General features: G+C 37.3%; 1 protein-coding gene across 2 annotated transcripts in view; it reads left to right on the forward strand.

Moving 5' to 3' along the window:
* Kcnt2 (potassium sodium-activated channel subfamily T member 2) overlaps positions 1-18,756 on the forward strand; it is a 328,896-nt gene that overhangs the window by 88,418 nt on the left and 221,722 nt on the right. For both annotated transcript variants that reach the window (XM_051147516.1, XM_051147517.1), the window contains exons 2-3: positions 12,024-12,103; positions 15,010-15,109. In XM_051147516.1, coding sequence (XP_051003473.1) covers positions 12,024-12,103; positions 15,010-15,109 — 180 coding nt within the window. The remainder of the gene's footprint in view (positions 1-12,023; positions 12,104-15,009; positions 15,110-18,756) is intronic.

The raw sequence follows: 18,756 nt of genomic DNA on the forward strand, positions 1-18,756 counted from the left end.
GCAGAAGGTCTGTTTGGTAAAACAGGTTTCTTTTATTTTTATGTTCAGTTAAAACCTATGGTTTGCTTTTTTTTTTTTTTTTTTTTTTTTTTTTGCTAGAGCTGCAATGGTTGCCATGGTCATGCTATAACCCAAGAAAATAGATCTGCTAAAACACATTTCTCTCTGAATTTTTTTCTATTTTCCTCCCTTCCTTTCTTGCTGTTCTGTTCGGTTTGGTCTCAACTAAGTATCCCTTGACTTCCGAGACAATCTATTGAATAATAACTGTGAGTCTTCCTGGTTGAATTCTCTACAAGCAGATTCCGTACTAAGTGTGTGTAGGTGGTTGTCCTGGGAAAGTGTACAAGTCAGCATAGCTCTTTGCAGCCGAGGAGTCTGTGTACCTGATAACTGGAGATTGTCCCACTACTGAAGGAGGGGAGTGTACCATATCTCCATGTCCAGTTATATGGTATTTATCACAAGAGAAGTCTTGGGACATTTTATTTCCATACTGATTCATATGTGTCTGATATTATTGAGCGTCATTACATCTGTATATAAATTTTATATGGAAAATTCTGAAAGTACCCTTTGGAGTATGGTAATAATCACATAATCTGCTTAACTATGTTTTGCAATTTTAAAATATGAGAGTACTAAACCCTAACGATTAGACCACCAGGGAGCATCGGGTGCTGTGGAGCTGCATTCAGAGTGAGCTGTAAGGTGCTTGACAGTACAGAGAACTGAATTTTGTCTCTCTGCAAGAACTGTGCACCCTTAGACCATGGAGTCAGTACTCAAGCTCCACTATTCTCTCCTTGTCGCTTGCATTTTGCAAATCAGAACATATCTGGCTCATGTCTTTTCCTCTTATCCAAACTTGTTGAAGCCCTATGTTTTGGTTTAGTACTAAATTCCTCTGGGTGCTAAAGATTTGGTTTCTGAGCCTTTATGGATGTTTCTTTTTAGGAAGCCCTCTGGAGTACTAATATATCGTTCACTTAAAAATTGTCCGATAAATATATTTTTGCCAAAAAGTGGATGGTTGGAAGAAAACAAGTGTAAATTTTAGTGAATGTTGTACCGCAATCAGAAGTCAAACAACAAAATACAAAGACACACACCAAAACAAGTTATGAAAGCAAAGCATCAACAAACCCTACCACACGCCTAGACACTTCCAGTTAGCTTTAGTGTTAGACTTTAGTGCAAACAGGGTCAAGTGAAGGGCTGCTTGCCAATGCAGTGATATCCCAGGGTAAACAAAGTAAGGGAGTTCCCTTATACAGGAAAAGGAGGATGTCAGAATCATCCATCTCTAGGCTTCTTCAGAGGGTAGAATATAAGGAACTGAATATAAGAACTGAAGAGCACAAGGAAGAAAGAAAAGTCAACTTAGAGAACTAAATTAGGAAAGAATTTGGTAACAAATTCCTTTATTTTCTGTAACAAATACTGTGGAAACATTTCATCACAGGGACTACAAGGAGCAAGTATATGACCTCATCTGAGTCATCAGCCCACAGTTATCTCACTTCCAGTTTTTAAAAGGCCACAGCTCCTATGAGGCCATGTCACCCAGAGAAGTCCTGCAGCTGTTAAAACCTGAGACAGCTTACCCTTAGTCCTCTACTACCACTGGGAGAAGGGAGCCCAGCTGCCTTACAATTCAAGCATTCTTGTTCCTTCCAGAGTAGAAGGGAGAGGCAGCCACAGCAAGAGGACCAGAGCTCTGTGAGTCCCAAGGATCAGCATATGTAAAGTTGAGGTGAGGGTTTCCAGCTGAGCACTGGACTTGAAGTTGATAAAACATCTTTTACTCTGTATGATTGTATAGAGAAGCTGTGGCCACAGCTTCATTCAGGGGGAACCCAGGAGCACTTGTAATAATCTAGTGGTCTCCAGATGTCATTGTATTACATAGATTATCCACAGCTCACAGTTAGAGCTCTAGCCCTGCACTATACTGTTCTTGTACTGCTCAGTAAATGTCACATGCCCCTGTTGTCTCTTGGGCACTCTTTGGGCCAGTGTCTTTCTTTCCCACACCAATAGCAATCACATTGGTGACCCATCATGAGGACAGATCAAAGTAAACATATACATTTGTTTGCTTTAGAACTCTCCACAGGGCCTCCACTGAATCTTCTGCCCACTCCTTGTGTACAAAGGCATAAATTTTTAAGACACTACATTAGATGACTGGGCTATTCTGCTCAAACTTGGTTCACATAACAGTGCTAATATTGCCCACAATGATTTGGTTGAAGCTTTGCTCTTGTTCTTGTTAGCTTCCAAGCTGATGTTCACTTGGTGCAATTTCTAATGGCTGGTTTCTATGGCATCCTCCATGGCAATATTATTCTGTATGTACTCAGGTTTTTCCTAAATAGAAAGTATTCAAGAATAACTAAAAGCACAGAATTTTTCTTATAGTAAGTTCAAGTTGGTGGCACATTATATTCACTGTTCTCTGAATGGTCTCATTGACTTCATTCATTAATTTTATAATTTTATAATTAATTACTTGTAGATACATGTGGGCACTACAATGAACATATTCTTTTTAAATAGCACAGACGTAACTCTGGTTTCCTGAGCTATTCCTTCCAAGATGTCATCACTGTGCTGTTTACTTCTTTCTTTTAGTAAAAAAAAAAAAAAAAAAAAAAAAAAAAAAAAAAAAAAAAAAAAAAAAAAACTAGTCTAACAGAAGTGCATGCTTCTTAGAATATTTTATTTGATTTATTTTTCGGACTTTATTAAACTAGCAAGCGAATCATGTTCACTGTTAGTTTGCATCTTCCCTTCAGCGCCATGTTACCGTAAGCCATTCTTACTGCTGCACACAGCCATAAGCATTAACTTCTACTCTAACTCTCCAGTGTATGCTTTTGTTACTACTTCTCCATTTCTGTGTCTAGATGTTTAAGTCTATTTCTTTGTGTTATTTACTATCAATTAGTGCCTGGTAGACCATTTTGTTCCCAGATCATGGTACTACGCTGAAGTCTCCTTCTGGCACTCTGGATGCAAATACTTAGGTAGTGAGTATGCCTAGATGCAAGGTTGGGTGCAGAGATGGTTTCAGTAATGTATTCTTCACTTACAAGTACTAAAATCCCCTTTGATTCTTATCTCTAATGTGTGTGGAGTGTGTGTGTGTGTGTGTGTGTGTGTGTGTGTGTGTGTGTGTGCGTGTGTGTGTCTGTGTGTGTATATATATGTGTATAAAATTCCCATGTAAAGTACCACACCTATACAAAGAGTTTACAAAGGTAGTGAGTGGAACTTTGTCAATGTGGAGAGTTGAAAAGGTTTCAGACCCAAGAGCCAAAATGATCTTGGCCTTTCTGTAGTCCACGACAGACCCATTCATTGTCCACCTCTGTGTCTGTCTGACCTAACATCCTTTCAACTATCAGGTAAAACCTTTGGAATGGTTTAACAAAGAGATCACTGACATCCCCCCACCCTGAAACTAAGAATGCCAATTGTACTGTAACATATGAAAGTTATAGCAGAGTTTCCCTGGTTTCCAGGAAAGTGCCCACCTAAAGTTTCCACGAAGGTATTTGGTGATTGCAGAGATTTATGGGTAGTGATGTGATGACGTATCTAATTTATCTCATTTAACTGCTTCCACAATGGAAGAAGTCATTCAGGCACCTGGAGCCTCTGTTCACAGGACACAGTTCTCTCACATTTGGCCAGGAATAATCCATTTTCCTCCCTTGGATGTGAGAGCTGTGTTTTGTTTTTACAGCTATTTACTTTAGGCCCATATGGATAGATACTTTGTCACTTCATTAAAATAGTCTTGTTTGCATTTTTCCCTAAAGTTTTCAGGTATTTAGTTTCTTCCTGGGAAGTGACATTTCATATTTCTACACGTGCTCGCTCTTTTTAATGATTTATTAAAATTAAGTAATATTTTAGTTCATAGTCATTTTTTTTTCTTTCTAAAAAGAATTCTATTTAGAAACTGTTTAAAGTAGGAAAAACCCATCTTGAAAAGTACCAGGTAGAAAATGGATTCTCAATAAAAAGAAAATTTTAGAGCAACAAAAGTCTAAAGGGCCACAAACCAGAAATATCACCACTGTCACTTTGAAGCACATTTTAGGAGATGTTCTTGTTAAAAATCATTGATTTTTCACCTGTGCCCACTAGGCAGGTAAGGCTGGATGAATGTCTGGCTTCTCTGCCTTCTTATTTTTTCTTTTCTTTTTAACTGGGTTGTGTGTGTGTGTGTGTGTGTGTGTGTGTGTGTGTGTGTGTGTGTAGCCTGATAATACTTGTTTATGCTGTGTCATGCTTTAAATGTTAACTTTCTTAGCTTTCTTAGCAGAGAGAGCCCTTTTGTAGTTTATAAGGACAGGTGTCTATGATGATGAGCTGAACCTTGGGGTGGAAACTCATCTGAAAACCTTGATTCCACAAACAGTAAGGAAAAGTTTGGGCTACCTATCAGGGTCTGAACCAAGGCTGTGCTCAAGGGGACCATACCCAGACCATGACTGTTCAGCTCTACATAGTTCTTGGCTCTTGTTCCAAATCTTGTGTATAAAACCTAAAGCTCTTTTTCAGATCAAGAGTGAAGTGGGGCCATTGGACCTCACATTTCTCTAGTCAGTATAGTCACATTGAATAAGCTTCTCTCTGCTTTTCACCATTACTTATCTCTTTAACAGGCATAATGGCTGCAGGTGGCTGAGCTAAGCCTGGGAGGGCAGCTGGAGCCTGGGCTTTTATTCTGAATCTCCAGTTATAGTTTGGAAACTTATTGTTTAAGCCTTTTAAAAATCACCAAATTTGGATTTTCCTCTGAACATTACACAGAAACAAATGAACAACACAATTTTGTTGTAAATTTCCCATACTGGGAGGAAGGAAGAATTAAAAGGTCTAAGTGAGTCTTAAGAAAGACTTCAGATGCCCTGCTACATCAATCTGTCTTTACTAGGAGACAACCTTCTCACAGAGCTTGGCTGGTGACCAGCAACCCTGTGCCATCCTCCTGCCTCCGCCTTCCATAGCATGGCAGTATCAGGAAAACACCCACAAACCAGCTGTTTACTCGGATGGTGCGCGTTTGAACACCAGTCTGAAAGTAGTATTACGTACTTTTACTCTTTGAGCCTTCTTCCTAGTCTCTACTTCTCTATTTCAAGATACTTGATGTAATATATGATAGGAATTCATGTATCTGTGAAGGCTGGGCCAGACCTGGAAACCTCAAAACTGGTTGTCATAGCTTTGGTAGGTATCTGAAATGCCTATAGGTCTAGTATTATCTGGTCTTCAAATAAATTAAGGTGTTGGTTCGAGCCTTGATAACAGCAGTTAGCGTAGTTGCCTAATGAGTGCAGGGTGAGCTTTAGCTTTGACTTGTTAGAGCTGAAACCCTTGATGTGGGAAGGATTGTAAGCTTTGTCACAGGTGAAAGTTGTCTTGGCTGTCTTTGCCCTTGGACACACCATGGATATACCCCCTGAGATTAACCTTGAGATAGACTTGGTGGAGCCATCCTGGGCCTGGAATTCAGGAAGCAGACTGGGGGACTCCACCTGGATTATTGTGTTTATAATTGAACCTCAATGGGGCGGAGGAGGCCGGCCCTTGCACGTGAGAGACAGAGAGGCAGAGAGGATAAGAGAAGGCAGCAGGGTTGGACCAAGCTCAAGCGCACGTGGATCAGGAAAAGGATCAGCGAACAGGCTGGACCAGCGCGCAGGCCAGAGACACCTAGGGACCCGTCCTGTGGAACAGATACAGTAAGGTTCACTCTTGTGTAAGATAGTTGGGTTGTATAATAAAGTTTAACTGTTAAAAAACAGAGCCAACACCTTGATTTCCACTGACCATCCCTCTGATAACATTTCAGAATATCCTCAAAATTCTAGGCATTGTGCTTCTCATTTGTTTGGTTTTTAATCTTAACAATTACTTTGAGGTACTTGGCCTACATCTGGGATTTTGAGAGTACCATCTCCCATTTTATTGACTTCAGTTTATGTTACACACATATCCCTTTACTATTGTCTTATCCTTTCCTTTGAGTCCTTTTATATATATAATAAATTAGCCTAGCTTACCTTAAATCTGCATTGAACATGGAATTTAGCCAAATTGGCCAATCATATAACATAAACCTTTTCTATTATAAAACATTGAATATCTCACATAATTTATTGGTATCCATCCAAAATAAGTGATCACCACAGTACACTGAAGAATGTGTGTTGTTCACATCCATGTCATATTCAAGTATGAGACCTTTGCCTCTCTGTAGCTGCTCAATATCTTGAGAATATGTGACACTGCCAAGCAGAGACAACATCAATTTGATTATTGATAATCCAGGGAAATGTGTATTACAATCTAAGTTAGATGTTATGTGATCTTCTATCTTTTTATCTCCTCATACTTTTGATCATGGGGCTCGAGGAGGTGGAATGTCTTTGTGATTTAAGATTTACGAAACATATATTAGTATTTATGCTTAAAATGTCCATCCTTTATTTTCCCTGTTAGATTAAGTAAAGCTGGAGTTGTTAAAATGTAATTACTTTGAATAAAATGGAGAAGTACTGAAAGTAGGCCCAACAAATGAACACTGCAAATGGTGATGTGTCAAACAGAAATCCTGCCTGATTGATTTGTAATGTATTGCTATGGAAACTGCTCATGTAAGTTCCTGCAAGTAACACAAGCCATCTAAGTACCTCTAAGTGTTATTACTAAGCAGCAATGGAAGAGTCAGTGGAGTTGTTGGTCACAGACTCTTCTTTCTTGAACACTGCATCTTACAATATTACACACATGGAAGAAGGAATCCACCACACAGAGATTTGACTGGATGATTTATCTATGTCCGCACAATACAAAAAGCACTAGACATTTAGTAAAAACTGTCCCATGAATTTAAAGTTTGAACTTTTCCTTTGGTAGCAATATGTGCTGAGATTCTTTTGTGTGATTCAGCTGCATGAAAGTAACCTTAGCCACACCCCTGGGATAAATGTGATAAACATTCAACAACATTCCCCAGTGCACTATGTGGAGACTGGTTTCAGATACAAGGTTTGGGATGCAACTGAATTGTGACTCTCTCCCTCAGCCTTCATCTGAGCCTCTTCTTTAATGATGATTTGCTGCATTTAGGTTTACTTCTTCTTATTAAAATACCAGTCATATTGGGTTGAAGCCTCTTTCTAGGCCACAGTTGTTTAATCTTAATTAACTATGTAGATCTGCAGAAATTCTATTCCCAAATAATCTCACTTTGAAAGTACTAGGAGAGGTGTCATCAGCTTATTTTGGGGGGAGGGCCGGGGGGCCACAATTTGCTTCAGAAGACTGTATATAGAAAGAATAGAGGTAAATATAAATTAATGAAGCCCATTTGGAAAGGTGAAATTGTCATAAGCATAAACTGAGTTTAGTGTTTTGTGTGTTGAGCACAGAGAGAACATTGTGCTACATGGAGAGATTGCACATTTTCTTCTTACTCATCACATAGAGACCAAGCATGGAGTTATGTTGGCTCAACAACAAAAAGGGCCGTCAATGAGCCGGGTGAAAGCCTTTTAGAATTAAGACCTGCCCTGGGAGCTATGGACATCATCATGACATCCACATATAAACTTTTGTGAACAAACTTTATTTTAAATAAGTTCATACTGGGGCTAAAATACATCTATAGAACTTGTTGTTACAACCCAAGGGTCTTAAGAGACTTACCAAGGCATATACCAGGGGTGTGGTAATAACGATGCTATTCATGGACTCCACAACCTATATTGTAGGATCAGCAGCAGCGTGTCAAGCCATAGCACCAATGGCACCTAGTAGACACATAGGCAGTATCTGCTTTGAGACTGAGATCCATAGCCAGGTGTCTAATTAGGTATTCTGAATAGATTTCACAGCATCAACATTGAAACAGTAATGTTCCTACATTGATATCCTGAATCAAAATAATTTTTTGTGTTGTTAAAATGAGGCCTACTTTAAATATATTAAATAAGAATTTAAAGATGAAAGCATGGAATTTACAGTTTAACAAGCTCTGGAGTGAGTGTTACACAAAATGCAAGTACCAGAGCAATAGAATGTGAGGACAATGGAAAAGAAGTGCTATAGTAAAAGCCAGGCCATTTTCATTAGGGAAGACTTACAACTCCTCTGCTCCTGCAGCTCCACTGCAATTCCAAACTTTTGGAATATAGAAATCACAAAAGGATCTCTAGTTGAGCATATCACATTTTTAAAAGGAGATAACACATCACAAATGGTAATATGTATGAAAAGTAGTTCCCCAAACCATCACTTCAGTACTCACTGGAGCAAAACCAAATTTCCCCGATAATCAAGATGATTGCATATAGAGATTGTTAGAATACAGATGAAGAAAATAATTCACTCAAAAAGTCAAAACAAAGGCAACATGTACCATGAGTTTTTCTGATTAGATGTAGATTTCATGACAATCAAAACTCATTCATCTCTGACGTAAATTTTAACAGAATTTGAGGGTTGATTGATGGTCCTAGAGGATCAACAGCAGCATGACTGTGAAGGCACTGGGTGCTGATTCTCATAAGAAAAGCATATCATTATGATTTGACTTATTTTTACACAAAAGTGATTATGAAGGTAATAATTCCAACATTACAAGATGGAAATAGAAAGTGTGGAGAATATTTCCAGATGAAAGGCAGGGTTTGCAAAAACCCAAATAAAAAAACGTAAAAGGATAAAATATATATGAGAGTTCAGTGCAATTGCTCTCTAACTACAAATATATTATTCAAGTTGAGCAATACATATTGTCAGTAACAAAAATAAAATGAGTTTATGAAAAATATTCCAATAGAAGACCACCTAGGAAAGACAGCAATTAAAATTTTTTTTTTGTTAAATGTTATCATTGTCATGTGTTAGGATGAATGAGGAAAAAAGCGAGTCTAAATTTTATCTTTGATATGATCTTGTAATAAAAATGACATCCTGAAAAATGATATGAGCTGATTTGTCCTAGTGAATTATTTAAAACATCATTTTCTAGGGAAATTAAATTCAGATAAGTAAGTTAGAGGGGAGGTCAGAAGAGAGACAGGCTCACAGAAGAGGGGAGTGAAAAGGAAGGGAGAAGAAGGGAGGGAGAAAGCATGGGTGGCAGGCAAGCAGGCAGAAGAAGACAGAGGGAGGACAGAAGGCAGCCTTCCACCTGGAAAAGGACTTTTCCCGATTTTTATAATTATATGAAGTAATGAAAAATATTGTAAAAGTAACTTCGAAACAGCGCTTAACCCCAAATCTTTATAACTGTAAATGATTGGGGAAATTCCAAAGGGTTATCCTAATTTTATAACCTCCTCTTTGCCCTTGAAGGAGTTGTCATGTGATTAATCAAAGAAAGCTTTATTCTGTTTTATGTGGATTTCAGTTTGTTTCCCCCAAAACACTTTGTTCCTCCTCCTCCTTCCTCCTCTTTTGCTCTTCTTTCCCTCTTCGCCTTATCTCGCTCTCCCACCAGCCTCACCCATCCTATATAGCAAAGGAGAATCTACTACTTGTCTTACCCTCCAGGTGTTTTATTTTTACCCTGTATCTAAGACAACAAATTAAAAAACATTACATTCTTTTTATTTTTATTGCTTATCAACCTTAAAGCCCATTTGAATAAATTTATGTTTCAATATTGGCCATGTTTTACAGCATAGCAGTAGCTCAGTAAGATCAATGGATTAATTGAAAGTTTTGTTTCAAGTAATTTCATAATTGGATGGAAATTAGGAAGTCATGTAATGGACGACTCACTAACATGCAAAACAGTCTGTACTCTCAGGAAAGGACTCTCGATGGATGGCAAGCTGTCACTTTATCTTTGGCACGTTTAAATATGTTAGGGAACTCTACATTTCACAATGACACTCATTTCAGATTTAGGAATTTGGATTCCTACTTCTCTTATTCTTTAGAGCAGGAGAGTATTCTCTGTTCCATGGTGTGTCTGGTAATGACTTGTCCTTTTAAAAAGATGTTGGCTAGTTTATTCTTCAAGGACAGTCATTCTGTGACTCTTCGCAGTTGCTAAACCTCTGTGTGCCTTATAATTTTTCTCTGGTGCCGTGCTTTCCACACTCCTAATGATTTTTGCTTGAATCATCTCATTTTATTGTAAAAGTGTTCCTCACAGGGCTCCAGCTACTATCCAGAGAATGGATGGGCCTTGTTTATAAATTTGATAATTCTAGGAAGCAAATCAGAATGGCCTTTCCTAAATTACTTGCATAATAGCCTTGTGTGCTCTCCAATTTTGTTTTGTATCCATAATAAATTTTAACTATTTAAGCTCAGTATCAGTGTCACAATTCCTTCCCTTCAGTTGAACTGACTTTTCATTTGATCAACAAGGGAAACAGAACTGATGAAGGCCTTGAAGATACAGATCGGGCCCTTGTGAGCATGTGATACTGTAGTGGAGTGAGCATGCCCATGGGCCTGCAGACATCATGATGTTCCAAAGATGCTGGAATTTTTGGATAAATATTTAGTAAATATAAGCTGAATTTTTGACTTTGCGTCTCTCTTTATGAATGAGGTGTATAAAGAGATAAATGAAAACACCTTAATACTGTTGATAGAAATAATTTTAGATAGGAGAGAAAAAAATTAAGGGATCGTCAACTTTTTAGGTTGCAAAAAGTTTGGTTTATCATGAGTAGAATCCTTTTATTCAGCAAAGAGTTTTGATTTGTTTCTTAAGTATTCATGATCCTAAATATATATCCTAAATATACAGAATAGAGAGATTGTGTAATTGAAGAACAGTATCCCATGTCACTTATTTTCTTCTCTCTTCTTCTCCCCACCCCTACCCACATATGTTTTCTTAAAAAAAAAAAACAAAAAAAACAAAACAACAAAACAAGCTGATAAATACATTAAGGGCATGCAGATGATATATTCCAAAGTCTGTGATATTAGAAAAATCTTGAGAAAAATTTGATTGTGTAAGCGTTGAAATTCTGACTTAACTGTTTTTGGAATCCAAACATATAATGAGTGTGCGTGAAACTGAGACAATTGTTAACAGCTAACAAGTCACCCCAGGTGGGATGGAATTTCTTTTTTACTATCCAAGATGTCTGAGTTACATCCTATAATACTAGAGACAGTAGTGAGAATGGCAACACACAGGGGGGGAAGGAGCTGTTGTGGGAATGGCTGACTTTATTTCGGAGTCGATTAAGCCTGGCATCTTAGTGCCTTAGTGGGCTTGCTTCTTTATAACACGCTGCAGCTCATTAGAACCCCTGTGCTGATTTCTCTCCCCAATTTAATGTGAAATGAAACAAATAAACAACTAAGGAAAGTGTCAGCTAATAGGTAGAGTAAAGGGGTTGTTAAAAACTGATAAACTCCTGGCTTATAACCGGATCAAAATGATGCTGCCCAAAGGTGAAGTTTCATTCATCTAGTACGTGTGTGTGTGTGTGTGTGTGTGTGTGTGTGTGTGTGTGTGTGTGTGTTGGGGAGTTATTTAGATATACATTAATGTTTTAAATTTTTAAAAATAATTTCTGTGAATTATTAACTTCCTGGTTTAAATAATGAAGTTAAATATACATTGTATTTGCGATGTCTTTAAGATGAGGAAGCAGGGCCTCTTTTTCTGAAACAGCACTACTGTATTTTATTCAGTTCTTATTTTCTTTTTGTTTTGTTTTGTTTTTTAAGACAAGGTTTTTCTATGTAGCCTTGGCTTTGTAGACAAGGCTGGCCTAGAACTCATAAAGATCTGCCTACCTCTGCCTTCCTGAGTGCTAGGATTAAAAAGGTATGTGACTCCATGCCCAGTTCAGTTCTCACTTTCTATGGTATATAATTCACTCCTAATATATGGTATACTAACTCATATAGTTTTATTTTTATGTATCTGGAGGACTGCAAAGTCGGTTTCTATTTATTTCTATAAAATAAAGATGCAGTGAGCTTATGTTCATTTTTATCTCTGTTTTCAGGGTCCAAGTTGAATTCTACATGAATGAAAACACATTTAAAGAGAGATTAAAATTATTTTTCATAAAAAACCAGCGATCAAGTAAGTTAGTCCCATCATTGTTTTGTTCTCTGAATGGGAATCTACCTTAAAATTCCAGCTATGTAATGTCTCACAAAATCATTGTCTGTTTAACAGAATAAAATTGGGAGAATATTTACTGGGGAGTAAATGTAAAAAACAAAAACTGAAGATCCTATATCTAGTAGTTTAAATGTCTCTTTAATAGTTTAAGTTTCCAATCTCACACGAGTAAGTAGAGCCCTGTGTACCCTATTGGATTTCTGAAAAAAATTGTGAGGAATGTAGTTTAAGCAGAGCACAACGTTAATCTCAGTACTAAGGATCAAAAGTCAAGGTCATGGATTCTATAATGCACAGGGGTGGGGCTCCTGAGCATCTGTTGACAACCGTTAGTTGCTGGGCATAGGGGAGTCATTTTGTTATTTGGTGTAGGCACTGGACAACACTCATGTTCCAATAAATAACCCCTCATCTACACAACCCCAGTTAGTCTCAATGGTTTTGAAAACAAGGCAGGATGTGAAAATAGGAGGGGATCCCATTGGTAAGCAGAAGTAGTTAAGCAAGAGTGGGAAGGGGGAATGATGGAGCAATTGGGATGAAAATGATGGTGATACATTACATGCTTAGATGACGCTTTTTAAAAACATCATTGTCATTCTTTGCTACAAAGAGAGTTTGAGGATAGCTTAGACTACACAGTGACTACCAAACTACCCTGGATTATAGAGCAAAAACCTGCCTCAAAAATTTCCTCTAATCAATATCAGTGACAACAAGAACAGCCCACAATTTAATTGACTCATGATTTTAAATGTGGAGGTTGTGAAAACTGTCATTGCTTGTCAATGGGTCCCAGTCAGTTAGGATGACAGTAAACATCATGTGAACCCTGAAGTGTAAGGATGCATGTTGTTCCTAGGAATTATAGGGTGAATGCCAGAGTTTAACATCCTGCAGATTCTTATTAAGAAGTTGGGAAGCTTCAGAGACAGTTTGATCACTGACTTCCCCTTTGGCAAAGAGGCCCTGTGGGAACAGAGAGGAAGGGGATGCAGGCTATTCAGATGAGACCCGATAGGCTGTAGTCAGATGGTGGGGTAGAAGGACCTTGCCTGTCAGAGGTCTAGAGGAGAGGAATAGGGCAGAAAAGGGAGCGAGGGTGGGAATAGGAAGACCAAAGTGAGGGGATAACAAGTGGGATTTAATATGAATAAATTATAATCAAAAATTGAAAAAAGGGAAGCTTTGAAGCCAATGAGGAAATAAGATTGGGAACCCCATTGTACACTGCCTAGGCTGAAGGGTATGTGATAGTAGCAACTTTGAAAAGTCCTACAGGTTTTCCCCAGACTGTTTATAGTAACATAATCATTGTCATCAATGCAAGAATCATAAAAGTGTGAACTACACTGGCACAGGAGTTGGGGCTGTGGATTTTAACTCCTGGATATGTTTACATTGCACTAAATTGAGTTATGTGCCATTAGGTTGCATTCATGGGCATAATTCTAGTTAGTGAGAGCATAACCATATTCTGCCTATAGAAAATACATGAGTAGTTACCCCATCCTGGTGATTCATGTGATAGTCTCAGTGGTAGACTAGCCTCAGGGCTAAAGCTGAAAACAACAATGCTGTCCTGACTTTGTTTCCAGAGAAGACCCCTCAGCAGATATTACCTGAAAGGGTTTTATTATCTGAATGATGGCTTCTTTCATACCATTAAACACATTGTTAGGCCAGTAATTTAATACTTGCCTGGATAAATAACAGAACCATTTCAACGAAACTGTAAGCTATGTGATGAAATAAGCCCTTACAACTTTGTGATGTTTTGGTTCAGAATGTTTTCTTATAACAAAAAGATGAAACCAGAGCAAACAGTAACACACAGAAACCCTCAGCACGGTTTGCTTATTAAAGGCAAACCTAGAAATGAGAGCACAATTAAAATTTTTACTGCTGAGGAATGTTACACATACACTCCACAAAAAAAAAAAAAGTAAAAAAGGTGGCATTTCAATCTAGACTCCATCAGTAATAGTTATTGGAAGGCATTTCTCACAATTTTATGCAAAATACACAAAACAAATACCACTGATAATTACAGGAATGGTAGTGTGCCTGTTAATCAATGTTGAGCATGTTTACTTAACCTTCATTATCCTTCTTCATCACATATCATGGTCCTCCCACCTGTCACCTAAGCATTTTGTATGGTATAATCATGATGCTCTTAATTTTCCAAAAAAAAAAAAAAAAAAAAAAAAATGTGGTTCTATTGGCAGTAAGCCTAGTTTTTAAGAGCTTCAATTTTCCCAGTTCAGTTATGAGAGAGAATGTTTGTCTATATGTGTATGTATCAGCACAAGCTATTACGACTTCTGTGTGTAAATGATGATATAATTATTACATAACCTATAATTAGAGATGATATGTATCAAAATATAAATGTAATAGTGAAAGTATCACACATAATTATATAAACTTGTTTTCTCTATAATCAAATCAGCAAGGTGCTACAGAGTTGTCATTGTGGAGCCAGCTTGATTTTTGAGCTAGTTAACATTAGTCTCCAAGCAATGATTAAAATGCTTAAAGCTGTAGGTAGACAGACTTGAACCAACCTTGGCTGGTTGTACATTTTGTGGCTTTTTACTTTTAAAACCCAGATTTTCTGTGTGTGGATTGCTTCCTGTCATTTGTGGCTCATGGTTTCTATGATGCTCACATTTTATTTTAGTAGACGGGTAATTAAAATTCAGCTACCAAGAACTTCAGTCAAGTTTAGACAATTACGGCATGCGCTTTCTGAATAGCTTCTAAGTGCCAAATTGAAAATTTATGTTTTTTGACAATTCTTTCTTTCTCCTCTTTGAACCATGCACAAATGAAAACCCACTTTGTTTGTTTGTTTAAAGGTCTAAGAATCCGCTTGTTCAACTTTTCCCTCAAATTGTTAAGCTGCTTGTTATATATTATCCGCGTGCTGCTTGAGAAACCTTCACAGGGAAATGAATGGTAAGGTTTCTCTGTGTGATAGCCACAGTCTTTTAATTGTTTCAAATTATTACAAGTTGAAGGATGTTATACAGAACTCAGTTTTTAAGGGCGTGAGACCTTTGTATAAACTGAATTGATATTTAGGTAATTCATGCCTTCCAAATTTGGTGGATACATTATTAACTAAAGTTAATCTGAACTGTGCCATGAACATACTGTTGTTACTCAGAATGTTATGAATATTTGCTTCAAATGGGCTCATCTCTCTACAGACTTGAATACCTTTTATTACTGAATTATATATGGTTCACTATGCCAGATTTCTTTACACTTTCTGTTACAAAGCACTTGTTACCTTCCAATAAAAACACTCAAGAATCTCTCAAGATGGTTTCAGCCATTGCACATTTAATTTAGTTGAGCGATATTAGTGTACTGATGTATTTTAGAGTTTTTTTTTATTTACGATCTTGTTATTCTGCTAAGTTTGTATTTTCATTATCTCAGTGTTTTTTTTAGGCTCTATCCTTTGCAAGAACACTAGAGAAGAGTCCTGGGTGTGTAATGACATTCATACATAATTTTAATCTCATTAACACCCAAGACTCCTGGTCTTCCTGGTAGGTTTACATTGATATTCAAAGGAGAAACTAAAATTTGATGACTATTTCTTGTTATAAGTTTCTCTCATGAAAGATAAAACAAAAGTACATATGTAAGAGAGTAAATGAGTTTATCATATGTATTTAAACAGGTTTGATAATCTAGATTGTTTAGAAAATGACTGTGAATGTAAATTTATTTTAAAGGTTTGGAGATTAGAGGGGGGTTAGTAAGTGAATAAGTGAAGGTTGGCTTCTATAGTAGTATGTGTGAAAATTCTTTATGAAACTGAATTACAGTGACTCACTTTTAGTCAATCCTTGACCTATCTGAGTCACTTTACTGTAAGTGAGACTAAAGAGAGGGGCTCATTGGAACATTCTGTGTTCTTCGGGAATCTCCCGCCTGTGTAAAAGCTGTTTGGGAGATCATGTTAGCATTACATTCATTTCAGGGCCTGTGTTATTTCCTTCAATACACAGCTAATTTTACCATATTGTTCTCAAGTCAGAAGAAGAGCTTTGCTCATCTTTGCTATTTCTGCTGTGGGGCCTTCATGACCAATATAATTATGCCTATTTCCCAGTGACCCTGGGTGATAATGCTTGACTTTTCTCCACATTGCAAGTGCATTCAGTACTCAAGAGTCTCCACTTGGCGGTTCAGAATGCATCCCAGGCTTACCCTATTCCTACCAGCTTCTGCACTGTTTTCCCTTCCACAATGAAGAGCCACATTCTCAAGATCCTGTTCTTCCACAGCCTTCTCTAGTGCAGGCTCAGACCAAAGCTTTTGGAGTCTCTCTTAGCTCTCAGTTCTGTTTGTTAACAGATGTAAACCCCTGAGAACATTTTCTTCTTCGTACATTCAATATCTGTCTGGATATCAGTTGCTTTTTAATGTACCTCCATGATGCAGGTCACATACCTTCATCAGGACTGCTGGAGTAGCCTGTTTCATCTATGGCTGCTCATCCTTTGCCCCTTTCCTCCAGACTCTGGTCAAGTGTCTATTCTCATATCCCAGGAGGTAATGCCTAATTCAGGTCCTTCCAGGAACATTTGCTTATTTTTAACTAGTGCCTTCATCTCTTTTACATATTTTACACAGTTTTCTTACTTGATTTATTGCCGGAGTTTTCCATGAGTATTAGAATAGACAGAGGTCATTGCCTGAATCCTAGAGGCTGACATGTTGAGCCGTAGTTATTTTCTAAATGAGTGAATTAACAGATGTGTAAATGACATAATTTTATATTCTAACTTTACTTATGTCACCTCAGTAGTTTTCTACTCTAGGTGTGGTGGCCTCCTTAAAGTCACTGGGACATTCTGTGTTCTCCTTTATGTTGAGGGTTCTTAGAAATGTATTTTCCCTATCTGCCACTCAAAATTAATCCATCTAAACTACTTTTGTGCTCCTGGGCCCTGCAGCATATCAACTCTGGCTAATATTTAACTATGAAATCTTTACCAGGCATTGTGCCCTATAGCCAAGGTCTACACTAGGTTGGGAGTCTTAGGTGGCTACTGTCTGCACAGCTTGAAGGTATTTCTCTTAGACATCCTAATGCATTGGTCTTAAATTTCTCCTCCCTATTCCAGAAGTTTGCTGAGATCAAGGACCATGTTGTCTTGTAACTCTCACACTTGGCATTGGTCTTGAGAGGTTCTGTGGCAATTGCTCTCTGTGAACGGAATTATTCCTACCAATTTTACTTACGTTTTGCAGTGAAAACTATCTAAAGATGTAGGTTAAAATAATTACATAGCTCTGTCTTTGTGTCCTTAAAAAGTGTACCCATGAAAATTCTTTTATAAAATACCACTATTGTTTTTCAAATTTGGCAATTTGGGAATAGAATGTAGATTACAGAGACCTGAAAATAATAAAATGACCCGTGAAGGATGCTTGCAAGAGAAAAGTCACTGGTGAATGATAGCAGAGTAAAATTATATTATTTGGAAACATTAAGAGAACAAAGTTTCCTACAATTAACTTCTGTGTAATATTGCTAAGAATATTCAGTCATAATTACAGAGGATATACATTTGAAAAACCAGATTACCATAATTAAAAAACGTAATAAACTAACTTACGTCTCCATTTCGAGTACACTGTTTTGTTTAGTTTCATTGTCAGTGCCCTCTTGGTTAATGAAAAACAGAAGTGGCCTTTATGGGTACAGGCTCTATTTTAAAATAATGAGGCTAATTCAGCAAAGAGATTTATTTAATTATAGTTTCTGACCTGATAAGGATGCAGATATTTTGAGCTGTTTTGCTTTATTTTTAAGCCTCTCCCAGGAATCAAACTAATATGAAACAATTATAGTGTGGATAAACAGAAAGATAGAAAAATAATTTTACTGTGAATGTCTGACATCATAAACATTGCAATCATTGATACATGTGGTGTTTAGTTAAGAATTTCAAGGCAGTAGTGCAGGATACTGCTCTGTGTCATTTATGGGTATATTGGAAGAAGAACAGTGTGTACTCAGGGCTGTAGAAACTTACATTTCAATTTTATCTAAGGCATGCCTTTGTTTTGACTTTTAAAATTATTATTATTATTATTATTATTATTATTATTATTATTAATAATAATAATAAATGGCAGAGATAAGTCAGGAAGCACATTATGATGTCTAGTTTTAATTTACAGCACAATTCAGAATCAACTAGGAAGAAAATCTCCATAAAAGATTATAAGCAATTGTCTTGATGTCTTGATTATGTTAATTGAGCTGGGAAGACCTGCTCATTGTTCGTGACAATACTAATTTGATTTTACTCTTGGACTGTGCAGAATAGGGAAAGCCAGCTTAGCACGATCCTGTATGCATTCCTTCTCTCCCGCTGACTATGGTTGTGAATAGCTGGTCCAAATCCCTAAGGGCTGTGATAAAAATCTATCCTGCAATTGTGAGATAAAATAAACTATTGCTCTGCTTAGTTTTGTTGGAGCTCCTGAAAAGGAAAGTGAGGCACACATGAATATTCTTTGGGTTTGAATTTTTTGAATATACACTTATAATTTGTGCCTAACATAACATCTAG

Source organism: Acomys russatus, chromosome 6, assembly GCF_903995435.1.
Source record: "Acomys russatus chromosome 6, mAcoRus1.1, whole genome shotgun sequence".
NCBI classification, from domain to species: Eukaryota; Metazoa; Chordata; class Mammalia; order Rodentia; family Muridae; genus Acomys; species Acomys russatus.